Below are 17,276 nucleotides of genomic sequence, written 5' to 3' on the forward strand. Positions count from 1 at the left end.
TTAACATTTTTCGTTATTGCGCCTGAAAATAGATACACGAAGGTAAAATTTGCAATGTCTGAGACAACCTTTTCATCTACTCCGCCAGAACTACACTTAATAGCCGAAGAAGCGGTCGATAATCTGTTACCGACAAAATCAAAAGGAGAGTATGAAAAAGAATACCTAAAATTTAAAGATTGGTGTGGCGCACAAAACGTGACAGTGATACGCGAAAATGTTTTGTTAGCATTCTTTACAATAATGAGCAAGAGCTACAAAAGTTCTACGTTGTGGAAGAATTACTCGATGCTCCGATCTATGTTGAATGTTCGAGAGAATATTGATATTTCTAAATTTATGAAACTGCAGGCATTATTAAGACGAAAATCAGTTGGATATGAGGCAAAGAAGTTTAAAATATTACAATATCCTGAATTAGAAAGATTCATTAATGAAGCACCCAACACAGAGTATTTGGCAGCGAAGGTAATTTTATTAATTTTCAATCAACAATTACACACTGATACATTTATAGGTAATTCTAATAATTGGTTATTCCGGAGCATGCAGGCGGGAGGAACTAAAAAATTTGCTTACGGATGATATAGACTACAAGTCCGATTCAATTTTTGTGACGGTACCAAAAACCAAAACTAAACGTCCAAGGCTATTTGCAATTACAAATGCAATGTGGATAGGCTTAATCAAGGAGTATGCTTGCTTAAGACCTGTACATATAACCCACAAACGGTTTTTCATATTTTATCGACAAGGACGTTGCACGGTGCAACCAATTGGTTTGAACAAAATAGGCGAGATGCCCCGAATTATTGCAAGATATCTCAAGTTGCGGAACTGCGATGAATATTCCGGGCATTGCTTTCGCCGATCATCAGCATCACACTTGGCGAACAATGGTGCAGATATAATGACACTGAAGCAACATGGTGGGTGGAAAAGTTCCTCAACAGCAGAGGGTTACGTTGATCAATCTAAAAAAAAAGAATTGAAGTCGCAGAGTTACTTTCGGTTTCGACTACTCAATCCAAACAAGCTGGACCCTCCACGAAACCATGTACTGTTACTAGCGGAGAACAATCCACCCTCGAATCCACCACTGTTAACTCGTTACAAAATGTCCCCGGAATTACTATAAATGCAGGTGAACATTCCACGGTGACTGTTAAAATTTATAACAATTGTTCTTTTAAGAACGAAAGTTAGGTTGAGGTTAGATAATTTCATTTTAGCACATTTTTAAGAAATCGTTTATGCAAACTTGTTTAATGACTTTATTGGTGTAATTTAATAATAAATCGTAATGCGTGTGCATTTTTCCTTTTATATGAGCTTTGTTTAATGAATAAACATTGATATTAGTGTGAAAAAAAGTAACCAACTTTAACTTTACCACAGAACACGAGCATACAAAGTATAAAGCGTACTCTTGTGCTGACGTTTTGTTGGCTGTCACACATAACAGGGATACCAATTCCTAAACAAAAAAAGCCTCCAAAAATCGTGTTAGAATGGAAAAGTTACCAAAAATCGTGCTAGAATGAAGTTCATTCTATCATCATAATCCGAATCAGAACAACGACATTATAAATGCGAAACATAGAAAAAATTTTCAGGTGTATTTCTCACTATTTTATCAAAACTTCGGCAATAAATCCACTTACCAAAATCATGACTAGTAAGACAAAAAGCAGATTCAAACGTCGAAATCAATATCAGTTTATGACAACTGACAGTAATTTTTTTGTAAAATGCGGTTCACATGAGGAAAAAGTATTTATAATAAACAATGTTTACAGTTACTCTAGTACGCGAGATTTGTTTTCCGTGCATTTTAATGAGCGTCCCATTCCGTCTGTGTGAAAACCTAGGTATTTCAATTCTTTAGGAAATTTCCATGCCTTAACATGATTTTGCTAATTGGATTATTATCGAATTTTTGATAAAATAATGAGAAATACACCTGAAATCGTATATCATTAGATGAAAAAAATGATCAAAGTCCTCGTGTGAGATCGAAGGGACTTCAGCGCATTTTTGTGTGGCAGATCAGTGTTTTATTAGCCAATATTGACTCCACCATCAATAAGATCTTGCCGAAAGCTACCACGTTCACCACGTTCACTTTGTCGGTACCATTTTCTCACTTACCGTGCACTCGCAATTCGCGTTTGAAGTTTTGACTCCACCATCATTAAAATCCTTTGGGGGTTACCATATTCCCTTTGTCGACACCCACTTCTGATCACCCGCAACAATTCGGATTTGAAGTTTCGACTCCACCATCAGTAAGATCTCGTCGGGGGTTACCACATTCCCTTTGTCGATACACAGTTCCGACGTCCCGTTCATTCGTAATTCACATTTTGGTAGATTTCGCTAAAATCCCGGCATAAAATCGTATTCAACTTTTGGGTACTTCACATAGCTCGACCTTCTATTAGTGACACGAGAAAGAGAGACCGCGATTCGCGCTGTAAGAAACTTTTGGGCGCCCAAAGTCGTCTACCCCTCGAAGCGCGCCGCGCAAAAGGTGGTTTATGTCGCCCCTAGGAAAAAAAAAACAAAATTCCGCGACGCAGGAGTTGTGCGCGTTGACAAGATCTTCCCGACGACACCAATTTGAAAACAATCGGAGAAAAACTGTAGAAGAAGATAGATAAAAACTGAAAAATCTCCAGGTTAGTATAATACGCTCGGGGATGGCGTCCAGATGTCGTCGACTCCAAATCTTGTAGCCCCATCCCTAACGTTCTTAATTACACGGCCCCGATAGTTACATGTACACTCCTTGTCTTTTTACAAGCGTTTTTCTACGGGCGCGCATTTACTGCCAGCCAGCCAGCCAGCCAGCCGACCAGCCAGCCAGCCAGCCAGCCAGCCAAAGTGAGATTAAAAGCTACTTTTTACAAAAAAAATTTTTTGCAAAAATGCGCTAAAAAATCTTCTTTTGATTGGTGTTATTACAAACGCTCTAAGTTAACATGTGGAGCAACGATCTGCAAAAAACGTTTTTCCCATGTTAATTGCCTATCAGTTTTAAAATATTCACACGGTATGTGAAATTCCTTTTCAGTGGTGATAACGCAATCTCAGAGGAGGTCAGCGATGTACTTGGTGATTCTTCATAGGCTTATAAATTTTTTACCCCATGTTTTAATATATCTTATGTTTTGTTAAGGTATGTATTTTTATTAAATAAAATATTATAAGTTTATATTTATATTAAAACTTTGGAATATCTTGGGTTTCACCGCGACCGACGTCTTCAAAAAATGCAGTAGGGAAGCTTCTCATGCAGTTCCGATAGGTTATTTTTGTTACCATAAATGAATTCCCGGACCCCAAGAACATAAGTCTAGACACCTTACACGACCCGGTGTGCCTTAGAAATATAATTCGATCAAAAGTCTGTCATTTTCTAAAAATGGCGGCTTTTCACGGACTTCCTGTATCCGGATTGATTACATTTCTGGCGCTACCATTGGATTCCTCGGGTTAAAACCATACGAAATCGACACCCAGGGCCAGATCTCGTCTCTAGGCCATATTTAGTTTTTTAAAAAATGGCTCTAAGGAACAGCTGTACCAAGTGGCACCTTGGTATAACAAAATGCAGTATCTTTATGAAGATGAATTAATGTAATTAATTAAGTGCGTTTAATATTTCGCTAGCATGTTTCTTTCTATGCAATTCACATCCATGTAAAGTACCATTTAGATCCATTTTGCATTTTTTTAACTTACTCTGTTGTTGTTGCGTTAATAATATTAATTTCTATAATGTGGACAAAATGGGATTCTGGCTGACGTCATTCGCGTATTTTAATACTGAACGTTTATTACGAGGCAACCTACTTTCTCTATTAACCTTGATACTTACTCGTTATTTTGTTTATTAAATCATTACTGCCTAGCCTTCTCCTTTTTAATTACAAGATTTATACAAAGAAATACGGGTTCATAAGGAGCAATAAGTAAGCTGCTTAGAGAAGGAAAGAGCGGTCAGCTGTGCAATAAGTGAGGTTAAGCTAGAACTTTGCGTCATCGCCGGCGCCGCGCCTTGGTTCTTTAACAAGCTGGACAAAATTTCTAATAGATGGCAGCCGAGATGTCAGCACGTTGATTGAGGTCAATTTATAAACGAAATTTTAGATTTATTTTTGCCATTATAGTACGGGGGATGATGTAAAGTGTATTTATATTTTCTTTTTTACTTTTCCATCGCATTACCAAAGAGGCATTACTTATTAGCTTATGATCCGCTGCACTAAATAGATAATTTCGTTGAATTTTCAAGCATTAGTGCGCGAAAGTAGATAGTCAATGGGGGTTTACAGTATAGTTGAATTCCGTAGTTCTAGTTTAATAAACGTGTACCTGAAACCATAAAACATTTTTTTGGACAGTGAAAGTTTATTTAAAAATAATGGCTGATTAGCAAAATAATAATGAACATGTGCGGTTTTAAGGGTTTATTCAAAACGATATGATTGTGGCGGGCTCTGTGACGTAATAAACCCGACCAATCAGCTCCTAGAACCATTTAGATGACATAACGAATTGGCAATGTTGCAGGAGAATGTCACTTGTAACTTGTCACCTGTCACAGGCACTTGTCACTTGTCGTTTACTTTGGCGTTAGAAGCAGTTAAACATGCCTCTTAAAACGTCAAATCCGACAAACGCCAGATCCTCGCACAAGGTTGCCGGCTCACTTCTACGTGATTGGTTGTAGGCTTGTGACGTATTTAGACTGAAGCGTTTCAAATTCGGACTAAAACACAGCTTTCCAATAATTTATTTTGGGTTTATTTTACTCATAAATAAAAATTGAGAACACACGGGTCTTTTTATTTTTAATGTACTTTGTAAATCAGAAATAAAAAATGAAGCCGGGATGCCCCCATTGTAAAATTGAAGTTAAAATTGAAAAGAACAAAAGCCAAGTTGCAAATAGAAAAAGTAGTCTCGGAAACCACTCTTACGAAGAGCCACTTGATTTGACATCTGATAATTTGACGTTGACGAACTGCCAACTTAGAGATGAAAAGTTACCAAAAACAATTTACAATGGGTGCGTTCACCAGACTGAAGCGCTTCATTTGTACACACAAGCAGCGCTTATAGGGCACTCCTGACTTGCAGAACGGTTCGCTACCTACCATCTGTCGTTTCTCACTTCTGTCACGTGTTACGTCAAACTACATATCACATAGTAATACAGTGTACGTCACAGATATACTCTCAAACAAAGTATTTAAACAACGGCGCTACCCAGAGGAAGCGGTTGCCGAAAAGGAGGAAGAGATGTTTACAAAATAGTTATTTGTTTCATTAGTACAAAAAATGTCAGTTTTTGGGACGAGGAAGATAGTTGCTGGACGACGCGTTAGCGGAGTCCAGCAACCTTCCGAGTCCCGAAAACGCATTTTTTGTACGAATAAAACATAAAATTTTTTCTCCAACCCCCTTTACTTTAAATTATATTCGAATTTAGATTCAATTCACAGTTTCTACTAGTTTGAGAACTTCTGCTTTCTTGTCCCACGTGTCATGCCACTCTAGTTTTTAGGTTAACTTATAACCTATTCATTCTTATTACTTCTTTCTTCACACCTCTCGCGACTTTGTAGGGAGCAAATCTAAGGTAGCATGTTCTGCCGTTTCTATAATCTCTGGCGGAGTGCAATCCATGTCGCTATCAGTTTCAGTCATTTCTATTGTATACAAAATTAATATTGTTATATTTTGTATTGAAATAAAAAACTTACCATACAGTTTTTTAATTAAAATTAATTGCAATTAACTTTTTCAAATTTTGAATTCAAAATGACAGATAATAGTGCAATGGGTCCGAAGTAGATGGCGTTACGCGCGACGGCGGGTTGTATTAGTATTAAAATTACGTTCACCGAATATGTAAATTACGTTACACATGGTTTAAATAAAAATAGCGAGCGTAAATCATTTTCAATACATGTACAATACGTATAGGTAACAGCATTTGCATTGAATATGCAAAAATATTTGATTTGTATGTATAGAACTATCTTACAACCTGCAATGTAAAACGATGTCAATGTCACATATCTCCGTGATTGTAATTTTTTAATTGGCCAACTTTCAAGGTCAATTTCTTTTTGGTACTAGGACCAAAAGTATCCACTTTTTGTACAGTTGCCATGGTGATTGCGATTAATCCGCAAAACGCCAATTTTACGTAGCGAACACTGTCACAAAATAGCGTCTTATTCAGGTGGTTGGAGAAAAAATGTTTATTTGCGTTGTTTAAAATCGCTATAGGTACTAATAGCAAAAATTAAATTCGCAAAGATTTTGCAGATGTATATGCCTACTTTAACGCCGCTGCTCTGAGTGAGGTTCTTTTAAATTGCGATTTTAGCCAAAAACTCCATTTCCACATTCACATGGCCGGTAAAATTCGCAATTCAGCTTTTTGATAATCTTGCAGCATTGTGCACACGATAAATAAATTGGTCCCAGTTTATGTGACTTCGTATACCTACTCTGCCAGACAGCGGCAATTAATGTGACTGCTACTGACGAGTGACGTCACGCAGTCGAGTCTCGCGTTCAAATACGTTTTCTTTTATCTCGGCTCTCGCCAATCCTCGATTGATTTTGAAATGCTTTCAGGGAAGGAAAGTATCAATATTATACGCTAACATTTTTTAAATTGTTTTTTAATAACAAGCTCTCTCAATTTTAGTAAAAATAAAATACCAAAAATTTCGAACCTCCCTTTGACATTTGAGGTTTGACTTTCGTCGGTTTAGCGCGCTAAAAGGTCGCTTGGGTCCGATTAGTTAAATCCTCTACTTAATCTAAGTTTAACGTTAAACTATAAATTATGGTTCAACAGTTAATTAACCATCGTGAGTAATTTTAAACTCAGTTTAAGATAAACTTGTAACAACCGGCCCACTGTGTTATATATTTATTTCAAACGTTACGGTTTTGCACGATCTATACCGATTATGTTCGCTCTTATAAATTTCGGTAAACCACCCTATCATTACGAAAATAATCGTAAAAGCTGGCAGTTTAAATTTTCTTCACAAGAATTATTAATCGTAAATAAACGCATCATTGCTAATGGTGTTTCTCCGAAGTTGTTGGTTAATTGCAGGATCTGGATTAATTATTTTACATAGGTAATTACATTATGTATATTCCAAATTTTTGGGATTTAAGCGTAGAAACTGCAAGTCAATAAAGAACCACGGACAACGGCCATTTATTATAACCCTTTGAATGAAAGGTAGGTGTTTTTTCAATAAGTTTTCAAATTCTCAGTTTACTTTTTAGGTTTTTTTTAGCATATGCTTCAATGAAATTTATTTTCGATGAATGGTTTTTGGGCCATTTAATATTGTCCATATCAAGAATTAACAAACAGGACAAAATCGTTGCGATCAATTAAATTCGTACATCTGTTTGGCGAGAATGCAGTCCACTTATCAATATCAATACGTAACCTACGGCCGATCACAATACCTGTTGAAGATAAGAGTTTGAGAAATTTTCTAATCCACATCAAGGCGTTTCAAGGTTCCATCTTATACATAGCAAATACTAAATACACGTAAGTACCTATATACAAATTACAAACATATTTTTCTATTTCGGTGTCACAATGATGATTTTGTACAACTGTTTTCGGCCGAAAACAGTTGTACAAAGATAGTGATTATAGTCGTTTTTTTTGGTAACTCATCTCTTAAGTTGGCAGTTACTAGTTAGTACAAGTAGGTACTTCGTTGGGTACTTGCATATTTGAACTTCAAAATGTCAGTCTTACTACGCTGCCAACCTAAAACTTAACGGCATAAAAAGTGTTCCCAACATAAAACATGTTAGTTCTAATGTTCCCTATAGTTTCTGATAATGATTTTTTTAAATTAAATTAAAGCACCGAAATAGAAAAAATAGTATGAAAAACGCGTGTTACAATGCTTTATTGTAATACTCCTATCTATCTAGATAGTCGTATTACAATAGGTCGCATTGTAACACTTGTCTTTCAATATACTATTTTGGATGGGCATGCTAAGAACTTTAATTAGGTAAATGAAAGTAAACCGTTTGCGCTTTGCATGTTTACTGAACGAATTGCTAATTGTAAAACTGTGTACCTACAAGCAGTAGGTAGTCTTTTTTAATTATAATTTAAATTCGCTGAAAATTACAAACCAAATTGTAAGGCATGCACATTTGTATAAACGCCCGAAAATGGAGTAAGTTACAAGTACGTACCAAGACCAAAAATTCTATAATAAATAGCACATTGCATAAAAAAAGTCAGCATTTTTGCATTTTAAAAATGTTGTAAAAGATAAATCAAATAATTTAATTATGAGGTGTGTTCTTAATGCGTTTTCAGACAACTCTTGTTGCTCTAAAGCGTTCGTTTATTGGTGCACCAGAAAAGTGTTAACACCGCATCATTTTTTTTTATTACAAAAGAGAGTAGGTAAAAGGAGTAAACTCCAAAAACCCCATCTCATGAGAGATAAAGCAGTACTCAGTAGACAGATATGCCGCATAAACGTCCAAATACCTCAGGTTTAGAAAATAAAATAAAAGCTTGAGATCTTCCACAGCAGTAGTTCGTTCTGGGCATTCGATGTTGTATATATAGGGTTGAGTACCACTCAATTTCTATCTTAACTCCCCCCCCTATGAAATTGAGAAGATTCGGGGGTAATAACAGTAAAATCAATTCAGGTACCAAAAGAAATACTGATTTATTCTAAATATCAAATCGTAAAATAAAACTGTGGCCACAATTGGATCGCGTATCCCACAAATAGATACAAAATATTCCCCCAAATATTCAAAATTATTAATTACGTGACTCAAAACTCTTAATAAATTTACTGTGCGATTAAAATTACCAAATTTACCAAACTCCCAATCGAGAATCGTTGAGTAGTAATTAATTGACTGTATCAATAACAAAACGTTCCCAAACGCACAATGAAATACGATCAAAATTTGTTTCGATACAGGAAGCACAAGTAGGTATTCACATACAGGGTGATTCCTATAGTACCTGCCACCGTTTGGGAGGTTTGGGAGCTGTAGGTGGTGCGTAGGGGAGTATTTTGATATAGGACACTTGGGGTCGGAAATCTAAAATAAGGGTGCCAGAGCCAAATTTACCTTCTGGAATTTCGCGCCTGTAGGTAGGCAACCCAACCGGCCGGCGGTGCACACGGAGCGATCTCAGGCGGCGATGTGTGGCTGACACTTGATCAGAATTTTGTTTAAACCCACGAAATCCCGTCTGCAACGACGCGTATCAAGTGAATAAACACTATGGCAATAGTATAATAATAGTTGGCTAGATGTAGGAAGTGCATTGAGAACAACGGTGGCCACGTTGAACACTTGTAAACGTTATTGCTTTTGACTGTCGTTTTCCCTCCTTCCCTCCCATGTCGCTTCCTCGCGCTAACTCGCTCTGCAACGCTCCGCGCGAAACGTCGGTCGGTTGGGTTGCCTACATACAGGCGTGAAATTCCAGAAGATAAATTTGGTTCTGGCGCCCTTATTTTAGATTTCCGACCCCAAGTGTCCTATATCAAAATACTCCCCTAGGCACCACCTATACGCTCCCAAACGGTGGCAGGTACTATAGGAATCACCCTGTATAATCGTAACAATCTTACCTTGTATAAATCGTAAACTGTTTTTTATTGTACTTCATTGAAATCACCTTATTTACACCTGTATTAGAAATAATGGTATCTGTCCTTTTCCAGGCTAGCGCACGGAAAAACTTTTCCCGGTCCCTTTGATTCTTTCCGTGCGCTGAATATAAATACCCAAAATATTGGTTTAAAATACAAATTTACAGGGAAGTAAACTAATTTTCAGAAAATCTATACTTATGCGTTGTAATGTTTCATATATAAGTATTTTGCGTTTTAATTCGTAGATGTTTGTATATTTAGATAAACTTCTTTGAGAATTTGTGACATTTTTTGACGTTTCGTCAACCTTATCTGAAATAAACTAATTAAACAAATCGCTTTTGAAATGATTTGAGAGTAACCATGAAAACGCATGTTCTATAACTGTTACAAAATAAAAATGTTAGCGAGTTTGTTGTTTTTTATGTTATTGATTTAAAAGAAGTATAATAAAAAATATCGTTCATTACACGTCCAGAAATCCTTTTTCCGTGCTTGCATGACTTCCCGTGTTCGGCTACGCCTCACACGAGAATTTGCCACGCGCGCACGGAAAAAGCCTGCTTTCCGGACTCCTAATGAAATATACTATACCAAGGACGAGAAGTGAGTTTTCGCCGACAAGTCTGAAGTTTTATTCCGACGGATCTCACTCGTTCGTGGTAAACACAAAATTGTTTTTTATTAGTATGTTGGAAATTCTTGTATATAAACGGCTAGTCAACACAGGCATAGAAATCAAAAGAGGCAGAGAATTGGAAAGGAGGCAGAGAAGTAAAATTTCTCTGCCTGTTTTCCGCTTCTCTGCCCCTAGCAACGAAACGATACTTCGCTGTTTGAATATGATCAGCTAAATGTAACATTTGAGGTACGTATAAAAAAAACTTTGTCGCTGTAGAGAGATCTCCTGTAGCAAGACGACCCTGTAACAAAAATGGAAATCCATGCACCTAAACTCAGCGATACTGTGGTTAATTAATTAATGCCTGAAGGGCCAATACTTATGACTTGTAACCGTAAGTCTTTTGGGTCTTCTCTGATTGACTATTTTTTGTTTCATCAAGATAATTTGGACACCATTAGCGTGTTCAATAAATATTTCTACACATAATTTAGTATTTGACTCACTGTCAAAAAATAACAAATTTGCACCCTCATGCAGGATTACAGTCAAAAGCATTTTTTTGTTATCCAATACTGCTCCGAACGTTTGAGCTTAAGATGTATAACATTTAGAGATTATGTTCACCCTCTATCTGCTTCATTCTGTTCATTTATTGTACAGTTATTAAATTGTACCCGTGATCACGTGACCTTTTACTTTCTACGCTCTGATTACTTCTGAAACGGAAAATCGAACGCACCTATGAATGAAGATGGGAGGATTCCATGTATAGCTCGTATCATGGGTCCTGTTTAAAAAAATCATCGATCTACAGACGTTTGTTTTAATGCAAACTGGGATAATTACATAATAAATACGTACCTTGTAACATGTTGAGTACAATCTCTAAATTGTTAGAGAAAGTTGTTCGTGCCCGCATCGATGATTACCTAAGACAACAGAATATACTTCCAGAGTTCCAATTCGGATTTCGCTCCAAGTACGTACTCTACTAGCCATCAGCTTCTTCGAATCACAGAAAGTATAGTTCAAGGCTTTGAAAGCAAGCAATATACTGCTGCAATATTTTTAGACGTCGCACAGGCATTCGACAAGGTTTGGCATGCGGGCTTATTACATAAAATGCTAGAACTTGAATTTCCAAACTACATCATCAACATTATATCTTCCTTTCTATGTGATAGAACGTACTCTACCAGAATCAATTCAACACTTTCAAACCTCAAGAGTATTAGAGCAGGTGTGCCGCAGGGGTCTGTACTTGGCCCTTTACTCTTCAACATTTATACTTACGATATTCCTGTCCCAGTAAATTGTTCTCTTTCGATGTTTGCTGATGATACAGCCATAGTAACACACAGTTCTGGTTTGGATTCAGCCATCGGGACTCTTCAACAAGCCGTAGATGAAATTAGTAACCGATGGAACCTACTACTCACGAAACGAAATGTGTCACAAAAATCTTCACATTAAAAAGGTACAGCAATCCAAGATGCATTCAAATCAATGGCAGGCAAATACCGTGGAATCGCAAGGATCAAGCTGTTAAATACCTTGGCGTACACTTGGACCACAGACTAACATGGGGAATACATATAGGTAAACCTAAAGTTGAACGACGCACATCATAAATTAAGATTGCTATACCCTATACTAAATAAGAGCTCACCACTGAAAATCGAATGTGCGGTATTAATCTACAAATCAATCCTGAGATCAGCCCTGATGTATGCTTGTCCGATTTGGGGGACCGCACCAAACACTCACCTGCGTAAGTTGTAAACGGCCCAAAACAAGGTGTTAAGAATAGCTACCGATGCCCCCTGGTTTGTGCGTAATGCTCAAGTCAGCCGTGAACTCGATATTTCTCCAATTAGTGCATTCATAAGAACCACAACAAGAAAATTCTTTCATGATCTGAGAAACTGTCCGGGTTCAATTTACTACGCACTTGGTCAACGATCACAAAACGTTAGACTAAAATCCAGACTTCCACAGGATATCCTACTTGGTGACGGTGATTGAAAAAAAAAGTTCATAGTTACTAAATAGATTACTATTACTCGTTCAACATCATATCTCACTGATTTTCTTATTTACATCTTACATTATATATTTATTTATTTAGTTAAAAAATAATTTTAAACTAACTGTGTATGACCCATGTGCGCCGATCCGGTTAATATAATATATAAAAAGAAAAACAAAAATACTTAATCCTTGTCATTTTAAAATGTAAGGTTAGGGTTACCAAAATAAAGTAACCGGGAACGGAAAATAAAAATCGTTCACCAACGCCTACGCAGTTTCTGTTGGAAAACGTAATCAAAGCGCAAACGCATTTGGTTCTGGTGCATGCACCCAATGTAGGTAATTACAATAACATGCGATCAAAAATGGGTTGCTGTCGAGTGACCTTTGAAATTTTTGTTTACATGGGAAATCGTATTTAACTTAAACTTCCAAAGGCGACTCGACAGCAACTCATTTTTGATCTCCCGTTAATTTAAAGTAACCCGAACCTTTCGTGTTCTGCAGCATTACCTTCCTCCATTGCTAGCCTTGATAAATATAACGGTCAATTTATTATTTTGGAATTATAATATTCCTGTGTGCAATTGGTCATTGATGGTACCTACTACCATTCATAATAATTATTAAAATAAAATTAATTAAGTTGTGTATTTTCAAACCACCGCTATTGTAATTTTGATTGTTCTTCTGTGGGTATTGTTTGCTTTGGACGAAAAAAGCAAATACATTTTATTTTCAAAATTCATTAAACAAGGTGATTAATTTATAGGAGATAGGATTCCAAGATTGTCAGACCCCATTGTTGATAATCCACCCTAATTATTATTTTCTTATTGGGACGTTTGCGCGGTCTCGCTTTATCTAGCAGTCAAATTCTTTCAATTAATTATTATCAAAAAGTCAGCGGCGTAGACGATGATGGGGATGGTGACGACTCGGGCGTTAAATTTATACCGAGAGTCGTTCGCTTGAATGAAATTTTAATCAATTAAACGTCTTAGATTGGTAAAAAATTATAACACATTCGTGTTGTTATATTCCGATCCCACTATATTTAACATAATTAAGTGTTAATGTAGCAAACCAAGCAGTACTACGCACACATTACGTGAACCATCGAACATCGATTAAAGGTTTTACACTGGTACATGTAAATATTGCAATATTAAAACGGAATCTTTGGACAAGTGTTCGAAAGCGGTTACATCAAAACGCTATAATCGGAGCAAGATGAAATAATAGCATTTTCCAATTATTTTCCGCCAATCATCAGTGTGTGAGGATTATTTGTAATATCGAATGACAAGATGTGAATATAAATAAGCACATATTTAAATTATCTATGAAACACGTACACATACAAGGGTTCATCACGTTCTGCTTGTATTTCAATATTCTCTGTACAATATCACCACCGAGCTAAACACCCTCTCCATCGTAAAACATATTATATGTTACGGGGTCGTTGTTCGTTACCGTAGGTAGAATAGCTACCTAACAGCGTTGAATAAGTTATTCATTCCACTCTAACACTCATTTGAAAATGAAAATCCGAAGTTATATATGGACGGGATTAAACAATGTGACATTTCTACGACAAAGGTTTGCTGTTAAGCCTGCATTGCAGATTTCATGCTCACGTTTAATTATTGCCCACGCCCCGTAAATGAGGCTCGTGTAGAAATAACGTATTGTATTCGGGTAAAATTAAAAACCACTTATGCACTCGGCTAACATTCAAAAGCCAACACTAAGAGAAAGCCACTTCCAACCTAAACGCTCTCTAGTTCGATCCGAAAACAGAATTATGTGTAAACATAATGTGCCATTTCTAATATATGCGCCGCTAGGCATATTGTTATACTTGGATCAAATTTAAGATTCCTTTTAACTATGTATATGTTATGTCGGTATGTCTTTGAGTTGGTGGTCGTGAGATGGCGCAACAATATCGAACAGTATCTATGTCAAATGGAAGTGAGATTCTATATAATAGCAAAGAGTAAGGTTACTCTTTGATAATAGTATAATGTGTGTCAATTTGAAATCTATCGGCTCTATATTTTCTGCCAGCGAAACATGACCAATGGTACATTTAGTACGAAAGAATGCAGACCGGTAGGAAAGGACCATTTACGGCGCTATGGCACAGATGCTGAATGATTGTTTATTCCATTGTTAAAACTGGGTTGAAAATTGGAGAGCAGATACGGCTACAATTAATAAGTAGTGAGGGTTGCTGTAACCATTATAATGCTGTGCAGAAATGCAGATCTACGAATTACTGCTAACTGAGAACATGGCTATTAGCAGTGAGAGAGTAAGACCTATTATCTAGGTACGACTACTTGAATGTTTCGCGTGTGAGTAAAACCATTGTATATTTGTAAAACTGATCCGATTCACTATGTAAACGGAAACAGAGAAGAGATTGAATATAAACCGGGTGTAACAATGTGTTGCATTACACCGCAGTTTTTCCTTTTTTTTAACTTTTGGCTTTGATGTTTGATTTTTAGCCCCCCCCCCCCTCCTTTTCAAGTCGTAGTTGCTGGTGAGTAGAAAAAAATTTTACATTACGTTACTTTTGCTTTTCAAGTCCCTATGTATTACATTTCATTTAAATACTTTCATAAAAAAAAGTTTGCGATTCTGTTCATAAATAGTCGTGATGCGAAAACGGCACTGTGCACATTGAATCAATTAGACTCAACTTTTGGTATTAAATTTGATAAAGAATTCACCTGCAAAATTTCATCGTAATTAGTCTATTCGTTATCGAGATATCGTGCTAACGAACGGACAGACGGTCAGGCATAGTAAAATTATAAACTCGCAAGGAGCTCGTTAATAATGTAGGCCAAATGGATGCGCAAGATCCATTATCTTATTTAACATTAATTTGATCTGCCTGTTACCTGCTTCCTTTTGCCCGTTGCCAGTTACCAGTTGCCTGTTGCTTGTTACCGGATGCCGATTGTCTGATGCCCAGTTGCCGTTTACTTGTTGTCAGTTACGGGGAGCTTTTTGCCTGTTAGCAGTTGCCTGTTTCCGGTTGCTTGGTGTTTAATTTAATTTATTTTATGTGTAAATACTTGTACCATATTATTTGTGCCAGTCGCATGAACGGCGAATGAGATGATCAGCCCAACTCTTTCAATAAAGAAGATAGGCCCCACTTCACTGGAATCTGTTATAAAACACAGCAAAAACTAAATCCCTACTTTAACTAACTAAACACAGCAGTATAAATACTTTAGACTTTATCAAGAAATGAATTCGACACTTTTTTGAATCAAAATAATACCTACACTACGTTTGTTACAATAAGTTACAGTGTAACATGTATTTTGTATAGGTTAACAATTTGCGTTGTAGGTATAAGTACTTATGTTATGCCACCATAGCGTAGGTATTTGTTGATAAATCCGCCAAAAAACTGCCTATCGATAGATAATTGTGATACGTGTAGGTGTCTGTATTTATAAGCTACAAAGCTAGAGCCATTCGAAAGAAAAGTTATTTATAGTCTCATAAATATACCTTAAATTTAATTATGAAATAAACCGGCATAAATATGTCAAAGCAACGTGATTCAGTAGTAATAATACGTCGCTACAACGTTTTTTTCTCTATAGATAATAATCATAAAAACGTCAAGATAAAATGTATAAAATCGATGAAACGGAAAATTACATTCTGCAATAATTTCGTTGTATATGAGGTCCTTAAAACAAGAACAAAATGGTGTGTCTAAATCGCAATGCAGCCAGGCATAAGATATTACCTCGTCACTCCGTAGCGAGGAATCGCAGAAATAATTTAATTTTACGATGGGCAGAATTTAATGGCGTGTGTAATCCCACCAAAGCATTCTGCGTACCGCTCCACCAGCTACACACATCTGTGAATCTCCCGATTAAAACATCATTTCACGCGAAATGAATTTTTAAAATTTAATTTATAAGCATTTGAAGATGATATAACGGTTGATAAAAGAAGTTTAATTTGACGTACGCAATAGGTATATAAACTTTACCGATTTTCCTTCGTCTTCATTGAGGTAGGCAGTATAAAAATGTGACTCCCTCAAATAAATTTGCTGTTGATTTGGCGTGTAATTCTTTAAATGGTCTCTTTTACAGGTAATGAACTGTCAAAATGGAAACATCCGTTACACATTAAGTCCTGCTTCTACTATAAAATTTACCGTATGTTCTTGTAATCAAAGTTTTTTTGTTGAAACGAAGTTGTTGGTGAATTCTTAAATGGTTAAATGGAAAATGTACGATTTACAATTCGCAGAGCTTGAAAGAGCTTTAACAACCTACTATGGAATTAACGATCAATAAACGATCTTTTAGTTTTCTTTGGGGTTGGGTTCTGGTTGGTTATTCATCGTAATTTTCAATGAAATAATTAATCTTTTTTATAGGTCGTGGAAAACCGCACAACTTTACTCACAAAGTGTCCCATATGTGCAACCTTTTACATCTTTACCGTCGGTTCGTCCGCATTGGTGCATCTCTTTGAAAAATGCAATCTTGCACACAATTTGCACATGGCTACATTAAAAGTAACCGAAAACATTCAGGATACGATGTAGTCTATGCTGATGCTCGTGATTTATATGCAATACGCTTTGCTGGAATTAATACTAATAATTTCATTTCATTTCACTGCCAACACTACCAACAATGCTAACACTGTTAACACTAATACAACTAATTATGCTAATACTGCGAATATTATACTAATACTAACACTGCTGACCCTGCTAACACTGCTAATAGTGATAATACTGCTAATATTACGAATGATATCCTAATACTAATACTGCTAGCGCTGCCAACACTACCAACACTGTCTAACACTGCTAACACTGCCAAAGACTA

The 17,276-nt window shown here is 36.4% G+C and overlaps 1 protein-coding gene across 1 annotated transcript; it reads left to right on the forward strand.

The window, feature by feature from the left end:
- Positions 1–239: 239 nt before the first annotated feature.
- Positions 240–1,161, forward strand: LOC116158872. The gene is made up of 2 exons (XM_031471726.1): positions 240–468; positions 518–1,161. The coding sequence occupies exons 1-2, from the start codon at positions 244–246 to the stop codon at positions 1,136–1,138; spliced, it is 846 nt and encodes a 281-aa protein (XP_031327586.1). The 5' UTR covers positions 240–243; the 3' UTR covers positions 1,139–1,161.
- The last annotated feature ends 16,115 nt before the right edge of the window (positions 1,162–17,276 follow it).

Source organism: Photinus pyralis, unplaced genomic scaffold, assembly GCF_008802855.1.
Source record: "Photinus pyralis isolate 1611_PpyrPB1 unplaced genomic scaffold, Ppyr1.3 Ppyr1.4_LG1, whole genome shotgun sequence".
NCBI lineage: Eukaryota > Metazoa > Arthropoda > Insecta > Coleoptera > Lampyridae > Photinus > Photinus pyralis.